Source organism: Rhinoderma darwinii, chromosome 7, assembly GCF_050947455.1.
Source record: "Rhinoderma darwinii isolate aRhiDar2 chromosome 7, aRhiDar2.hap1, whole genome shotgun sequence".
Taxonomy (NCBI): domain Eukaryota; kingdom Metazoa; phylum Chordata; class Amphibia; order Anura; family Rhinodermatidae; genus Rhinoderma; species Rhinoderma darwinii.
This window is the reverse complement of record NC_134693.1, coordinates 56,068,696-56,087,642: the sequence shown is the minus strand read 5'-3', so window position 1 is coordinate 56,087,642 and position 18,947 is coordinate 56,068,696. Positions and strand designations below refer to the sequence as shown.

The following is an 18,947-nucleotide window of genomic DNA, read 5'->3' as shown; positions in this document are numbered from 1 at the left end:
CTTTGTATCCATTCACTGAGGAGCAATTTTTTCTTATTCTCCTATACTGACTGTGTGGGATATTTGTTATCCATTTTTTATAGTGTGCACTTTTGAAATTTAAAAAACTATTTTTATCTGTGTCTTTAAAATGTGTTTTTGTTAAAAATTTATTATCAGAATGACTGATTTCTAAATCTAAAAATATTATTTTTTCTTTTGATATATTTTGTGTAAATTGTATTCCCCACGTATTCTTATTTAAAATATTTATGAAGCTGTTCGCTTCCTCCCTAGTACCAGACCAGATTAAAAAAAGATCGTCAATATACCTTTTATAATAGACAATTTTATTCCGATATATATCAGCATTCTCTATATGTATTGATTCAAAATGCCCCATGAATAGGTTGGCATAGCTAGGGGCAACTCGTGTCCCCATAGCTGTGCCCCTTATCTGTTTATATAATTTAGAATTATGTTTAAAAATATTGTGGGTGAGAATAAAATGTAATCCTTCTAATAGAAAATCATTTTGTTTTTTCGGGAGTATACCTCCATGTTCTAAAAAAAAATGTATGGCCTTTAATCCAAGAGTATGATCGATATTCGAATATAAGGAAGTCACATCCAATGTTATCAATACGTAATTTTCATTCCAGCTGTATCCTTGTAATTCTCTGATCAGACTCGTAGAGTCTTTCAGATACGATGGTAATTTTTTCACTAGATTTTGCAAATGTAAATCTATATAATGTGAAAGCTGACTTGTCAGGGAATTGATACCAGATATTATTGGTCTACCTGGAGGATTCGTTTGATTTTTATGAATTTTAGGTAGATGGTAAAAAAAAGGGGTTTCCGGATTTGCTGTCATTAAAAATGATTTTTCTTTTTTATTTATAATGCCCTCTTCGAAGTTAATTTTTATAAAATCTGAAAATTCTTTTTCATATTGATCTGATGGATCAGAGGTTATTGTTTCGTAATATTTTTTATCAGAAAGTATTCTCTCAGCTTCTTGGATATAAGTTTCTCTATCTTGTATTATAATTCCTCCTCCTTTATCCGCTGATCTTATTACAATATTTTTATTTTTTTGAAGGTCTTTGAGTGATTTTTTCTCTCTTTTATTAAGATTACATTGGCTAGGTACGCTTTTTTTCTTATTGATTATTTTCAATTCATTTGACACTAATATATAAAAAGTTTCTAAAAAATTGCCCTTATGATGCAGTGGGTAGAAGCTCGATTTTCCATTGACTTCAAGATGTGTATATGGGTCTTCTACACTATTATCTTTTTCCGTTTGTTTGGATTTCCCTGTTTCTATAGAAAAATGACGTTGCAATGTGAGTTTTCTAATAAAATTATTTAAATCTAAAAAAAGTTGAAATTCATCAGCTGATTGTGTGGGACAAAACGACAAGCCTTTAGATAGTAACTCTATTTCTCCTTTTTTGAGTATATATTGTGATAAATTAAACACATTACTGGATTTTTCATGTATATTCTCAATTTCAATAGATTCTTGCAAGTCGGTTTCTAATCCTCCCTGCTTTTTTTGTGGGTTTCTTTTTTTCCCCCCTCTGCATCCTCTGATCTTTCTTTTCTTTTCGTAGATCTGGATAGATGCATTTGATTTGGGAGGGCTTGAAAATATTTTGTGATTACATGATTCCCTATAGGGGGTGATGTCTTGGATTTTTGTGTTTGAGGACTGATGTTCGAACTTGGGGGGAACTCTAAAAAAGATATATTGGTTAGTGTGCTATTTATTGTAGAGTTCGATGTCTCTATTTCAGGAGTGATAGGATCTGCGGTGGGTCTATCCATGTCATTGAGATATAGTATCAAAGGTGATGAAAAAGTCGGTTCTGGGCGACTACCTGTGTGGACCGGAGTGCCTATCCAACGGAAAGTGGTATTTATACCGTCAGGTGAGTCATGTGTGGTAAAAAATGTGTTATCTATTGAATTAGAATGATGTGACATATCTATATGCGCTGTTTCCATAGTAGCTTTAGGAAATAGTGGGGGTAAATTAATATTGGGTGGAATCCATGGTTCCGTATTCTTTATTGTTTGGTGATGATCTGTTTGCCTTACTATGTTCTGATGACTATAATCCTTCATTTTGTTTTCATTATATTTTTTATAGATTCTATTGGTCTCTACATTTTCCTGTTGAGGTGTATTAGTATTTCTTCTGTAGGTGTACCTACTATATCTTTTTGTATTTGTACTTATGTTTTTATTAATCCTAGGATTTCCATATGGTCGATTATGATGATATAGAGTTGACTGTTTGTTTTGTTCTTTGTCTAGGGATTCTGTAGTGGGTTTGTCAATTGATTGACATGCAAAATCCTGTCTATCACGTTTAAATTTAGTTGCTTTTTTTTCGATTACATCTCTCTCCAATTTCAACAATCTATTCTTAATAGATAATTCTATTTTTTGGAAATCTTGGTGTTTTTTGTATAATTCTAACTTGACCCACGTGATATTGAGAAGTTTGGAAAAATGGTCAGATAGCGATGTTCTTTTATTATATAGTCGCTCCATCATACCTCTAGAGCATGTGGACATGTATTCTTTCCATTCTAAGGAAAAGAGTGTATCATCAGGGAATGCTGATAAAAAGGGTAATCTTAAACCTCTAGGGGTGAGATTCTCTGTGATATACATTTTTAAAAAAGTGGCATCTAGATTATGCATCAGTTCCGCTTTACTAAAATCTTCAAATTCTAAAAATAAGTCAGTCATGTATTTCGTTTCTTCAGTAGTATATATTTTTGTTGCGATCCTCCTTGTAGGGCTTCTTTTCTCAGTTGGAATGGTATTAGTAAGTAATAAGATCAATTTGTTACGATTGTCTAAACGATGTTGATAATATTCCATTTTGTTGAATGAAGAGTGGTTGGGCTGATCTTTTAACCACCTCTAGTATGCTTGCCGTACTCTTGAGGACGTATTTTTTCCTGGAATGGAATCGTCCACCTATTGAATCCGGTATATCCTGGTTGACAACCGTATTGAAGATTCTTAAGATAAAAAGGGAGGATAAAAAAGAGAAAAAAACGGCGCTCCTCTAAGGTGATATCGTTCTGGTATTTGTAAGATATTGAGTAACTTAATGAATGGAGCTCACCTTGGTGAGTTGTGCAATGTCGCCAGCACAACTTAACTTTGTAGCTTGTACATGCTTGATCACACTGTGCTTGCCTCTGGAGCCATAACCGCATGGGGTGAATTCGTGTCAGGAACTCCTCTCCTTGCGGTTTTGAAGTAATGCAGATTAGGAAGAAAAAGCTGCTCCTCTGAACGGGCGCTCAGGTGTGGATTGTACTGATATCTTCACAAAATCGTCAGGGTGTATTTTCAACGATTTTATTATTAAAAAAGAACAATATAAAATTTGATTGCTGCAACGCGTTTCAACCACGCACTGTGGTCTTCATCAGGCATATAAATTTGGTTACAATACATCATCTTATATACTTGTATCATATGCTTCACTTCCAGGTTAAACTGGCAAGGTGAAGGTTCATCATGGGTGTTTCAGCACAGGTGTGTGTATGTTTTTTCCTCAGACTGATTTTCTCTTAATTGCTATTCCTCCTATTTTCTACCTTTTAACCAACTATTTTCTGCCAAATGGTAGATATTCTTAGCTTTAGTGTAAAAGAGGATTGATTTATGTGTGTGTGTATATATATATATATGTATGTATACAAAAAATCAATCCTCTTTTACACTAAAGCTAAGAATATCTACCATTTGGCAGAAAATAGGAGAAATAGCAATTAAGAGAAAATCAGTCTGAGGAAAAAACATACACACACCTGTGCTGAAACACCCATGATGAACCTTCACCTTGCCAGTTTAACCTGGAAGTGAAGCATATGATACAAGTATATAAGATGATGTATTGTAACCAAATTTATATGCCTGATGAAGACCACAGTGCGTGGTTGAAACGCGTTGCAGCAATCAAATTTTATATTGTTCTTTTTTAATAATAAAATCGTTGAAAATACACCCTGACGATTTTGTGAAGATATCAGTACAATCCACACCTGAGCGCCCGTTCAGAGGAGCAGCTTTTTCTTCCTAATCTGCATTACTTCAAAACCGCAAGGAGAGGAGTTCCTGACACGAATTCACCCCATGCGGTTATGGCTCCAGAGGCAAGCACAGTGTGATCAAGCATGTACAAGCTACAAAGTTAAGTTGTGCTGGCGACATTGCACAACTCACCAAGGTGAGCTCCATTCATTAAGTTACTCAATATCTTACAAATACCAGAACGATATCACCTTAGAGGAGCGCCGTTTTTTTCTCTTTTTTATCCTCCCTTTTTATCTTAAGAATCTTCAATACGGTTGTCAACCAGGATATACCGGATTCAATAGGTGGACGATTCCATTCCAGGAAAAAATACGTCCTCAAGAGTACGGCAAGCATACTAGAGGTGGTTAAAAGATCAGCCCAACCACTCTTCATTCAACAAAATGGAATATTATCAACATCGTTTAGACAATCGTAACAAATTGATCTTATTACTTACTAATACCATTCCAACTGAGAAAAGAAGCCCTACAAGGAGGATCGCAACAAAAATATATACTACTGAAGAAACGAAATACATGACTGACTTATTTTTAGAATTTGAAGATTTTAGTAAAGCGGAACTGATGCATAATCTAGATGCCACTTTTTTAAAAATGTATATCACAGAGAATCTCACCCCTAGAGGTTTAAGATTACCCTTTTTATCAGCATTCCCTGATGATACACTCTTTTCCTTAGAATGGAAAGAATACATGTCCACATGCTCTAGAGGTATGATGGAGCGACTATATAATAAAAGAACATCGCTATCTGACCATTTTTCCAAACTTCTCAATATCACGTGGGTCAAGTTAGAATTATACAAAAAACACCAAGATTTCCAAAAAATAGAATTATCTATTAAGAATAGATTGTTGAAATTGGAGAGAGATGTAATCGAAAAAAAAGCAACTAAATTTAAACGTGATAGACAGGATTTTGCATGTCAATCAATTGACAAACCCACTACAGAATCCCTAGACAAAGAACAAAACAAACAGTCAACTCTATATCATCATAATCGACCATATGGAAATCCTAGGATTAATAAAAACATAAGTACAAATACAAAAAGATATAGTAGGTACACCTACAGAAGAAATACTAATACACCTCAACAGGAAAATGTAGAGACCAATAGAATCTATAAAAAATATAATGAAAACAAAATGAAGGATTATAGTCATCAGAACATAGTAAGGCAAACAGATCATCACCAAACAATAAAGAATACGGAACCATGGATTCCACCCAATATTAATTTACCCCCACTATTTCCTAAAGCTACTATGGAAACAGCGCATATAGATATGTCACATCATTCTAATTCAATAGATAACACATTTTTTACCACACATGACTCACCTGACGGTATAAATACCACTTTCCGTTGGATAGGCACTCCGGTCCACACAGGTAGTCGCCCAGAACCGACTTTTTCATCACCTTTGATACTATATCTCAATGACATGGATAGACCCACCGCAGATCCTATCACTCCTGAAATAGAGACATCGAACTCTACAATAAATAGCACACTAACCAATATATCTTTTTTAGAGTTCCCCCCAAGTTCGAACATCAGTCCTCAAACACAAAAATCCAAGACATCACCCCCTATAGGGAATCATGTAATCACAAAATATTTTCAAGCCCTCCCAAATCAAATGCATCTATCCAGATCTACGAAAAGAAAAGAAAGATCAGAGGATGCAGAGGGGGGAAAAAAAGAAACCCACAAAAAAAGCAGGGAGGATTAGAAACCGACTTGCAAGAATCTATTGAAATTGAGAATATACATGAAAAATCCAGTAATGTGTTTAATTTATCACAATATATACTCAAAAAAGGAGAAATAGAGTTACTATCTAAAGGCTTGTCGTTTTGTCCCACACAATCAGCTGATGAATTTCAACTTTTTTTAGATTTAAATAATTTTATTAGAAAACTCACATTGCAACGTCATTTTTCTATAGAAACAGGGAAATCCAAACAAACGGAAAAAGATAATAGTGTAGAAGACCCATATACACATCTTGAAGTCAATGGAAAATCGAGCTTCTACCCACTGCATCATAAGGGCAATTTTTTAGAAACTTTTTATATATTAGTGTCAAATGAATTGAAAATAATCAATAAGAAAAAAAGCGTACCTAGCCAATGTAATCTTAATAAAAGAGAGAAAAAATCACTCAAAGACCTTCAAAAAAATAAAAATATTGTAATAAGATCAGCGGATAAAGGAGGAGGAATTATAATACAAGATAGAGAAACTTATATCCAAGAAGCTGAGAGAATACTTTCTGATAAAAAATATTACGAAACAATAACCTCTGATCCATCAGATCAATATGAAAAAGAATTTTCAGATTTTATAAAAATTAACTTCGAAGAGGGCATTATAAATAAAAAAGAAAAATCATTTTTAATGACAGCAAATCCGGAAACCCCTTTTTTTTACCATCTACCTAAAATTCATAAAAATCAAACGAATCCTCCAGGTAGACCAATAATATCTGGTATCAATTCCCTGACAAGTCAGCTTTCACATTATATAGATTTACATTTGCAAAATCTAGTGAAAAAATTACCATCGTATCTGAAAGACTCTACGAGTCTGATCAGAGAATTACAAGGATACAGCTGGAATGAAAATTACGTATTGATAACATTGGATGTGACTTCCTTATATTCGAATATCGATCATACTCTTGGATTAAAGGCCATACATTTTTTTTTAGAACATGGAGGTATACTCCCGAAAAAACAAAATGATTTTCTATTAGAAGGATTACATTTTATTCTCACCCACAATATTTTTAAACATAATTCTAAATTATATAAACAGATAAGGGGCACAGCTATGGGGACACGAGTTGCCCCTAGCTATGCCAACCTATTCATGGGGCATTTTGAATCAATACATATAGAGAATGCTGATATATATCGGAATAAAATTGTCTATTATAAAAGGTATATTGACGATCTTTTTTTAATCTGGTCTGGTACTAGGGAGGAAGCGAACAGCTTCATAAATATTTTAAATAAGAATACGTGGGGAATACAATTTACACAAAATATATCAAAAGAAAAAATAATATTTTTAGATTTAGAAATCAGTCATTCTGATAATAAATTTTTAACAAAAACACATTTTAAAGACACAGATAAAAATAGTTTTTTAAATTTCAAAAGTGCACACTATAAAAAATGGATAACAAATATCCCACACAGTCAGTATAGGAGAATAAGAAAAAATTGCTCCTCAGTGAATGGATACAAAGAACAATCCAAAATCCTCAAAGCAAAGTTTGAGGAGAAAAAATATCCTCAAGATCTCCTTAAACATGCGTATCAAAAAAATTTAGATACATCTCAAGAAGCATGCCTTGTAGAAAAAGTACATATAGCACATAACAAAGATATTTTAAAGAAAAGACATTCAAACAATTTTATTACAACATTTAATAAAGATCATAATGTTATTAGAAGTGCATTGCAAAAACACTGGAATGTACTTTTAAACGATCCGATTTTAAATAAAATTATCCCTATAAAACCAGGGATAACATTCCGTCGGGGGAGAACTATTAAAAATATATTAGCACCTAGTAGGTTGAAAACGAATATCCCCACCTCTACCCAAGATCATTATTATAAACCGGCAGGGATCCATAAATGTGGAAAAAGAAACTGTTTGTGTTGTTTTAATATTAACAAAGGAAAAACTCAAGTTACATCAAATGTAACACAAGAAATATTTGAAATTAATACTTATATGAACTGTGAAACTGATTATGTAATTTATATGATTGAATGTGAGTGCGGATTGCAATATATTGGAAGAACAACCCAGACACTAAGAAAGAGATTAAATGGTCACCGCTTTAATGCAAAAAACGGTTTTCTCAAACATAGCTTATCAAGGCATTTACTATATAACCATTCATCTGATTTTTCTAAAATAAAAATTTCCCCAATCGAACAAGTAAATGTTAAAACACACAACAGAATCTCTACCCTGAATAAAAGGGAGTCCTTCTGGATATTTAAATTTGGGACCTTGAGCCCAAACGGACTCAATGAAAAAATTGATCAAGTGTAGTGTGAACGATCTATTAAAATACAATGACATCTGTATTAAAAATGATAGGATAAGATTGAGTGTGATACACCTACAAAGAATAAATAATAATGGGAATATTTCTCTTCTTAAAATTAAATATATATATATATACATAAAAAACAGGAGCGCCTGGCTCCCGACAATTAGATTCAAACGAACAGCAATGAAACTAGAAGCATTTTTTACCAGTAATACAATTATCTTAGTTAGAATAAAGGATAGCATCAAAACTATCAAAAAGAATAAACACAATTATCAAAGAAACTAAGAGCACTCACACTGTCTGTCAGCGGCGAGAATACGCGGACGATGATGATTTCTTTGAAATATACGGTCACCTGCATGTGGACATGTGTATATATATATATATATATATATATATATATATATGTGTGTATGTATATATATATATATGTATGTATACAAAAAATCAATCCTCTTTTACACTAAAGCTAAGAATATCTACCATTTGGCAGAAAATAGTTGGTTAAAAGGTAGAAAAGAGGAGAAATAGCAATTAAGAGAAAATCAGTCTGAGGAAAAAACATACACACACCTGTGCTGAAACACCCATGATGAACCTTCACCTTGCCAGTTTAACCTGGAAGTGAAGCATATGATACAAGTATATAAGATGATGTATTGTAACCAAATTTATATGCCTGATGAAGACCACAGTGCGTGGTTGAAACGCGTTGCAGCAATCAAATTTTATATTGTTCTTTTTTAATAATAAAATCGTTGAAAATACACCCTGACGATTTTGTGAAGATATCAGTACAATCCACACCTGAGCGCCCGTTCAGAGGAGCAGCTTTTTCTTCCTAATCTGCATATGCTTTATGGAGCGTCCATCAGACATGTCAGAAGGGTGTGGTAGCGACAAATTTTAATGAAAGAGCGACCAGCTCTGATCTGACTCACAGAAACCCTTTCATCTTGGCATAAAATCAGTGATATAATAACTCACAATGATCTTCACCACAAATTCCCATTTCCAGAACTGTAGGGTTCCCAAAGACTACTGTCCTGGCTCCAACGACCATGAATTCTGCGTGCAAAGTATCGTCCAAACAATCTATTTTGCTCTTTTAAATACACTTTATAGATCAACCTTTCTTTCTTGTTTCAGTCCGAATTACCTACTATAATGCAACAAAATACTACACATATACGCTACTGCTACAGGATCTATTGAAGGCGACCTGGCAAAAAGCAGGTGTTAGCCATATACAGTCCAATGTAAACTGGTAAAGCCATGTTCACATGTGGAGGACACTATCAGGATTTAGGCACGGACTCCATTAGAGCCCGATGTCAGCTGGATTACAGTCGGCACCCACTGGTGATGGCACGGGAACAGTTCCTATACCATCTCTGCGCTGTAAAAGTACAGTGTTTCGCAGGAAAAAAAAGTAAAAAAAAAGATATATACTTTCCATAGTGAAACATACCTGAGAAAAAGCATGTCATCAGAATAGAGCCCATTTATCACCCCGCTCTCCTTCTCCAGGGCCAACATGCTGATGTGCAGCTTCTTGGCATTGAGGAAATCTAAAATCAACTTTGTAATCTCTACTTCTTTAACATTCACAGTTTCTTCAGCCGTCATTGTGATGGTCTGAAAAGAAAAAACAAATTAATCATGTATGAGACAATTTAGTCGTCTACATTAAAAAAACACAAAACAATTTATTTTTTCTAGTAAAGCTGACCATACATTAGGGACTGCACAAAACAACGACCGGAAAAAATCAAACAAGGCAAATCAACTTTTCCACAGATATCAGTCTTTGCTCGGCGTCTGTCACGCTCGTTCAGGTCACGAAAAGACTCCGACAGTCAGCAAAAAATTGGCCTAGTTCGTCCTTATTAGTCATCCAAAGCCTGTAGTGTATGGCCAGCTTAAAGCCGCTTTCACATTGGTCTTACAATGGTGTATACCACGTAAGTCAATGTTATTGGCATAACTAAGTTTATCAGTCTTTTATGCCTTCTACACTCCAATGTAAAAATTTCAGAAATGCGAAGGTCCAGTGTTAAAACAGAGGAGAAAAGCACAGTATGCACCTCTATGGCTTCCTTCTATACTAATGGAACCAAGCTCAAACTAGAAGTTTCAGCATTTTTTACATGAACCCATATGGGGCACAGAGGAGGGCAGGGATAACGCTTAAAACAAATCACTTATGCCCTTTAACCCCTTCCCAACAAAGTCGGGTAGGGGAAGGATGGAACGGGCTCACGATGCCAGTGTCGGCTGTAAATAGAAGCCTGTAAGAATCCCGATATACTGCAATACATTAGTATTGCAGTATATAGTGCAAGTGATCTAACGATCGCTGGTTGAAGTCCCCTAGGGAGACTAATAAAAAAATAAAAAAAAGTGTCAAAATGTGTGAAATAAAGTTTTTTTTTATGTAAAAAAAAAAAAATGTTTAAATTAAAAAGTTCAAAAAAACAAAAACCCTTTTCCCATTTCCCCCCTAGAGCATAGTAAAAAAATAAACCAAATTATTATTTTTTTTTAAATATGTATTTTTTATTTTTCAACAATTACAGACAAGTAAACAAATATTAAAAAATTCAACAGCATGTCCCATGGCAATAACATCTCTGAACACTGATATCAATATGTTGCAGAAAATATATCCTACAAGTAATATAAATTATTACAAATGATCCTCGTTAAAACGGTACGAGAGATTTTACCCCAAAAACAAGGAGAAGAAAAAAAGAGTATGTTCATAGGACATGTAACACAAAGGAAATCATAAAGAAGGGGAAGGGAAGGACAGAAGAGGGAGGGGGGGGGGAAGAGGATGGACACGTGTATCCCCCGCAGTACCACAATTGGTATCGCCGCATCCGTAAATGTCTGAACTATTACAATATATCACTATTTAACCCGCACGGTGAACGCCGTAATAAAAATAAAAGTTGTAAACGACAGAATCTCTATTTTTGGTCACCTCATCTCCCACAAAAAATGAAATAAAAAGTGATCAAAACGTTGCATGGTATCGTTAAAAACGACAGCTTATCCCGCAAAAAATAAGCCCTTATACCACTTAATAGAGGGAAAAATAAAAGTTATGGCTCTCAGAATTTGGCGACACAAAATAAATGTAATTTTTTACTCTTAGGTTTTTACTTATAAAAGTAGTAAAATATAGAAAAAACGATATATATTTGGTATCGCCGTAATCGTATTGACCCACAGAATAAAGTTAACATGTTGTTTTAATTGCACAGTGAAATCCGTAAAAACGAAGCGCAAAAACAAATGGAGGAATCACTGTTTTTTTTCATTTTCTACCCCACAAATAATTTTTTCACAGTTTCCTAGTACATTATATGGCACAATAAATGATGCTACGAAAAACGACAACTCGTCCCGCAAAAATCAAGCCCTGATAGGACTATATTGACGGAAAAATAAAAGGAAGGTAGGGAGGAAAAAAACGAAAATGAAAATCTGAAAAATGGCTGCGGCGGGAATGGGTTAACAAACACTAAAAAAGCATGCACTAGTATGAGAAGCACCTTACCTTACAAATACACAAAAGTTTACGAAAGAAAAAAAAAAAAAAAAAGAGAAAAATATATGATCTGTTCTAAACTTACTGTAACAAAAATGTCTCGTCCACTAAACGGTTAAAGTAAGCGTTCTGTACTATATGATTATGCTTGTTTATACAGAACAGACACGCCAGCCATCAATGACATGATGTGAAGCTATAGCCCGAGAGCCACGCACACCCTGCCGCTACCTCTCAACAAATTTATGTAGCGTCTATACTTGGGTGTGAACATGGAGAGAACAACCACAGGTACTGCACATTTGTGGCTCTCTCACAGCCCAACTTTATATGTAGAAGCTAAAGGATTAACCTATTCTTTGCCAATGCCTCATCACAGTAAGATCTCCGCACATTCATTTTACTACAGATCATATAATACAAATGTAAACAATTTTGGTAAAGTTTGCAAAACATCAGAGCAGAATTATATATCAAGATTATTATTTATAGAGGGTTCATTGGCCACATTACTACAGGCTCCACTGCATGTTATCACAGCTGACCCCCATGCCCAATAAAGTGTTATCTGTCAGGATGGCAGATGTTACTTACAACTAGCCACAGCTGCTGCCCATTTTCCTATGTTGGGTGCCCTGGCAAGGAGCATTTGGTAGGGCACATGCATGACCATTCAAACTCCTTCTCACGGTGGTCGTGCAGTGAGGAGGAATGGGGAGTTCGGTTCCCTAACTCAAGTGATATGAGGGGTCCCAGCGATCAGACTTTTATCACCTATCCTGTGGATAGGTGATAAGTCCTTCATGTGACAACCCTTAAACCTTAAAATGAATCTCTACCTTTAACCATCACGTGGTTTTTACAGAATTTTTTTTTATTTCTTAAAGTGTTATTTGCATTTTATAAAGTGATGGCATATTCCTAGGATATGTCAACAATTTATGATTGGTGAGGGTCCAACCTCTAGGAACCCCCTGATCCTGAGAATGAAGAGGCCACAGCGTTGCTGTGCGGGGGGAAACCGAGAAAGGGCCGCAGCGCCTTCATTCTCAGGATCGGTGGGGGGTCCTAGCGATATGCCATTACTTTATGGGATGGGAATATATCTTCATAATGGTTGAAACTTTGTTCTTCCGATACCCTGCATAGACTTAGATTTAAAATATAACATGGATTAGGGTATAGTGGATATAACACGGTGGGGTTACGGTGCGGTCAGAAGACGCAATTCAGCCGCATAAAAAAAAAAAAAAACTGAAGTAAACTGCATCTTTTTTTGAAGTGCTATTTTTATATTGCGGCAATTTAGTGCTGTTTGCGGTTGTCACGCGGTTATGAACTTTTCAAGACTTTGATGTACTTTCTTCCAATATGCTAACTCACAAAGCGGTTCTGCATCAGAAATTACAATATGCGGTTTAGCCAATAGCCCATGAAAATAATAGAAGGAAAACCACAGTTATCAACGCAAGTTGACCAGATTGCGTCTTAATACGTTAATAGGCGGTTTTGGACGACTACCATAAAATAAAGATAAAAAAACACCATTCATTTACCTGAGAAATCAATCGCAGATGGTATCAGATGGTATCACAGTTTTAAGACCTTAAAACAAGCGCACAATGAGAATATATCCTTCGAGAATGTAAAAAGTGGGAAAGCCCTTAAAAGATAATAGGCAGATATACTGAAGTGCTTAGTAATATGCATATTAAGACTACTATGTTAAACTTGAGCCATGAATATTTTAATCATGGGAATCTACAAGACTCCCAAGCAGGACGGACTTAGTAAGTGTAGGGCTACACGATGACTTTTGCCGCGACACAAGGCGTGCGTCCAGATTGCTGTGTCACGCTGCAGTCGCGTAAAGCCTAGCGGGTTTGGAGTTCTTGAAACTGTAGAATCGTGGTCACGGCAACTTGCAAAGCGGCCACATTGACTTTCATTACCTGCAATGCAGGCAAGGATACCCAGCAATCTTTGGCCGCGCAAAATGCCTAGCCTAAGCGTTCCGTCGCCAGCTTCCAGCAATGGAGGAAGATACCACTCCAGTGTTTCTAAACCATTTACTCACTACTCAAATAAATTACATCTAATGCTACAACGAGACTAAGTGCTACTCATGAAAAGCACAGCATGAGGACAGTGCGAGTACGCCCTAGAGACGTGGCGTGTTACCCCAGGTTAAGATCCTATGAACTATGCTGGTCCATTTAGATGGTACATAGAAACAGTGCACGGGCCAACGTGGGGTAAAGTGGGCACAAACAGCACTAACTAGGATAACCATTAGATTGTGAGGGTAACGTGGACACATATTGCTATGTGACATATTGGAAGTAGTGATGGTGCAGGTATTCAGCTTGTACTCGTATCCATGCAACAAGGACACAGTCAACAAGCAGTACAATGGAGTCTGGAAACCAAGGAAGCCTTGCCATATAGAGGAAAACATATGTGATTTACTACAGGAGACACCATCTCCCTGCTAGAGAAGACATGGCAGTGACTCTTCTCCAAACAGTGGTGCCACTAGAACAGCTCCGCACCTCTGACCAGACGAGAGCTGGCAGGACTCTGCTCATATGCTTCATAGGACTAAGTAGGCAGCATACGGCACCTCTGAACCCCCTACTCTAACTAGCCTTGGCATCTTATAGATGCCACTATCTATGCCACACAAAACACAAACGGGTATGTATGTAGGGCAAAAAAATATATACCATAGAATAACTACGTATACCACAAATATATATTTTATTTAGAGTAAATACACCACATAAATGGTTAAAAACATTTATAATAGCATAAACATGCTTGACAAAATCTCTGGGGGTAGCCACTCGGATAAGTGGTCAACAGTAAAGATCCCCACACTCCCACCTAATCCCCTCAAGATGCGTTCCTAGTATTAGAACATTAATATGAAAAAAATGTTGCATCAAACCAGCATAGTTACGTGATAAACAGAGAGGGGAAGAGGGGACTGTAAGCCCCTCGCATATCGCCACAATTCCCCTGAGGAAGCCACATTGTGGCGATACACGTGGGGCTTACAGTCCCCTCTTCCCCTCTCTGTTTAGGTGGGAGTCTTTACTGTTGACCACTTATCCGAGTGGCTACCCCCAGAGATTTTTTTATGTTTTTTTTTAATGTTTTTAACCATTTATGCAGTGTATTTACTCTAAATAAAATATATATTTATGGTATACGTAGTCGTTCTATGGTATATATATTTTTTTACCCAAGATACATAACCATTTGTGTTTTGTGTTGCATACTGTGGTTTATAGGGTATGTGGCAATATTTATGCAGTGCCCGCTGGGGATAAAATTAGATGCCACTATCTAATGACAGAGGTACTTTAATTATATCCAGAATATCCTTTTAGTCAATCTCTCCAACAGGGATGTGTGCCTGACAGGGTTCTCCGGCCATTTTATATTGAAGGCCATCCCCACCAATCAGCTGACCGAAGTGGCACGTGACCACTGCTGCTTATGCCATATGCAGCTGACGTATTATTTTATATAGTTTTAAGCCCAGAAAACCCTTTAAGATATGGCCAGATCAGCTAACATAGTTGTCTTCTATTGCCCTCTCCTTACATGTTTTATTATGGCTACTTGCACAGTATATATCTTGTGCAGGGATATTATGGACCATCTCCTGGATGGTATCTCAGACTGTATTTCATATCACTCTCTAAAATAAGTAATTAAATGAATAAAAAAATAAATCCTCTCCTACTAATATTAGATGGATGTTTGCTATAGTTACATACAGCTATACTGATCTATGGCCACTGATGACTCTGCTATAGTAGTTCTATTCTTAGACACTACCTATTATTCGGTTATAACCGCTGCCACCGGAGACTAGAGAAGCTAGACTTTACTTTTAATGCCCAGGGCATAGATCTGAGGCACACAAAGCTGCTGCCCATTCACCGGCACAGGGAGGCTAATTTGCACATTGCGCCATAAATAATTGAACAGACTGGATCTCCCATCTGGATAGGGCGGCCCCCTCCCAATCCTATTCTGGGTGCAGAACAATTAAAACTTGCAATACTGAAATCTTCTCAACCACATGCAACAAAGGAAATGACATTCTGTCTGTATCCTTTTCCCAGCCAGAAAAGACATAAGGGATGGGTGGGGGGATAACTCTCAGCTGCCGCTCCCCCATCACTCCCACCGTGAAGGCGTGATCACTATCTAGCAGACAGGCCCCTCATCCTACCGATTACATAAACAACATGAGCTCACTATTTGGCAGATAGGTCACTCCCTTAAATGCAACAGAGAAACTGAGCAGCCTAATATACGTGAAGCTGGATGAAGGGGCAACGATAAAAATATGGTATGACAAGAAAGATCTATGGGAACCAACAAGCTTTCTATGTAGCATTCAGAACCATGCCAAATGTACCAGCTGATAAATAGGGCCTCAGGCAGACACGTCAGACCAAAAACAAACGCTCTAACTATAATCGACAACAAAAAACATTCATAACTGAGAAACATGTATCACGCTTGTGTAGAAATGTACTGCCCAGCTCTTTGTCATGTCCGCTGGCATATGATAGTCTCGAACAATAACAAGCTCTGGAGACACTTTACATTTTATATTAAGGAGTTGCATTATAAGCGATTTCCTAACAACGTTATTATTGGAATTGCTCCTTTTAAATGAAATAGCGTTCCATAATCCCGCATGGCTGTGGAGAAATTAGTTCTATAGCAGTCTGTGCTTTGTGACTGTCACAGTGCTTATCTGTACACACTGAGACAGCCTCTGCGGGTGCTTTATTTTCAATATGGAGACAGTACCTGTAGTTTGTACAGACAGGGCCAATATTGGGGAGTGTGTTTACCAACAGCCCTAGAAGGCTTTCTATTGGTACCATTCACATTTGTAAAAGGTGTGATTCCAATAAGTTAGTAGAAAATTGCTCATAATGCAATCCTCTACTATAAAAAGATAATGCGACTCCCGGGGATCACTTTAAATAACGGACCACCGTGAAACGTTACATGGAAAGAGACGTACTAGTTGTAACAATATCACTACATTTGCTGGTTAGTCTAAAGAACAAACAAAAAAAACGATATCGCTCGCAGCCATAAAATCAGTCAAATGATCATTTAATGTCAGATTTATGGAACAGCCATTAAGCACATCTTCATTGTCCTGAATGGTCCTTTGCTTAGAATGTTGTGTCAGTTTTTAGAAGGTTATTCCTATCTTAGACATTTATGACATCCACAGGATAAGCCAGAAATATTCAATAGATGCGGGTCCCACCTTTGGGACTCGCATCGATCGCCCAAACCCGTCCGACATAGTGAGGCGGCCATATCCAGGTGGAGGACAAATGGAGAGGTGGTCGGTGGCTGTAACTCCCACAGAAGTGAATGAGAGTTATGGAAACAGCAGAGCACCCCTTAAGTAACAGAAATTTATGGGCAGTGCCATAGTAAATTAAAGTGAAACTCCAGCCAACAATTACAATTCAACTTTTGCCCGGAGTTACACTTTAATCACTGTATAAAGCCTTTTCATTCTGGAAATCAGTGGAGGTTCAAGATGACAGACTTCACGAATGTGATCTTCCCACATACGTCTATGATCTCCCCACATACGTCTATGATCTTCCCACATACGTCTATGATCTCCCCACATACGTCTATGATCTCCCCGCATACGTCTATGATCTCCCCGCATACGTCTATCTATGATCTCCCCACATATGTCTATGATCTCCCCGCATACGTCTATGATCTCCCCGCATACGTCTATGATCTCCCCGCATATGTCTATCTATGATCTCTCCCCACATATGTCTATCTATGATCTCTCCCCGCATACGTCTATGATCTCCCCACATATGTCTATCTATGATCTCTCCCCACATATGTCTATCTATGATCTCTCCCCACATATGTCTATCTATGATCTCTCCCCACATATGTCTATCTATGATCTCTCCCCACATATGTCTATCTATGATCTCTCCCCACATATGTCTATCTATGATCTCTCCCCACATATGTCTATCTATGATCTCTCCCCACATATGTCTATCTATGATCTCTCCCCACATATGTCTATCTATGATCTCTCCCCACATATGTCTATCTATGATCTCCCCACATATGTCTATCTATGATCTCCCCACATATGTCTATCTATGATCTCCCCACATATGTCTATCTATGATCTCTCCCCACATATGTCTATCTATGATCTCTCCCCACATATGTCTATCTATGATCTCCCCACATATGTCTATCTATGATCTCTCCCCACATGTTTATCTATGATCTCCCCACATATGTCTATCTATGATCTCTCCCCACATGTTTATCTATGATCTCCCCACATACGTCTATCTATGATCTCCCCACATCTATCTATGACATCTCAGAGGATCACTCCGATTGGATCTCCCCTTTAAGTTGGATAAACACCAGGAAGATCTGAGAGTAGATTCAATTCCTGACAAACAGATCCTGAGCCTCCTACAATATGTTCAGCCAGAAGGACACAATCCTGGATCTCCAATGGAAACCCTGTAATGATGGGTTACTCGGTGTTTCACTGAGACGTCATGGATGCAGCCTCCTTCACCTGGTACCTGGTTTTCCAGTCTCCCGGTCCGGTGTCCCAGAATCCCGGCCGGCTTTGTTGTCTCCGTGAACCCAGCTAGTCACTCGTGTCAGTAAATGATCGGCGTCGGTGCAGACAGCGCTCCTTCCAGTATAAACCCCCGGTGCACGGGCCGCACCACCCTGTCTCTGCGTCTCTTTTCTCTCTGGTTGCGGTTGTCAAGCGGATCCGCCGGTAACCAATCACAATCCACTGTGTGAGGACCCCGGGCAGAGCTGCCTGCAAATTTGCCTGAGAGGGTGTGGTACACATGATGGAGATGTGAGGGACGGGGAACTGGTCATGTGACCGCAGAAGTGAGGGATGCTGAGCGCAGTAGACCTTGGTTAACATGCTGTCGGGTGTATTTCCCTGCGTGTACTGACAATCTGCAGTTTGTAAAGGAATAGTAGGCCTAGATCTATAGTTGTAGAACGGTGCTGTTTAAATGCATTGTAGTGTTTCCTGTTATCAGCCATATTATTCTGGGAAGAAGGTGACTGCAGAGTTCTTCGATAAGATTATT

The 18,947-nt window shown here is 37.3% G+C and overlaps 1 protein-coding gene across 3 annotated transcripts in view; it reads right to left on the bottom strand.

The window, feature by feature from the left end:
* Nucleotides 1–18,656, bottom strand: part of WDR47 (WD repeat domain 47) — a 57,513-nt gene extending 38,857 nt beyond the window's left edge. The window contains exons 1-2 of one of the 3 annotated variants that reach the window (XM_075833397.1): nt 18,404–18,656; nt 9,676–9,842 (exon numbers count right to left, since the gene is read on the bottom strand). In XM_075833397.1, coding sequence (XP_075689512.1) covers nt 9,676–9,833 — 158 coding nt within the window. In that variant the 5' untranslated portion in view covers nt 9,834–9,842; nt 18,404–18,656. The remainder of the gene's footprint in view (nt 1–9,675; nt 9,843–18,403) is intronic. The other 2 variants (XM_075833396.1, XM_075833398.1) reach the window with 2 other exon arrangements.
* Between the last annotated feature and the right edge of the window lie 291 nt (nt 18,657–18,947).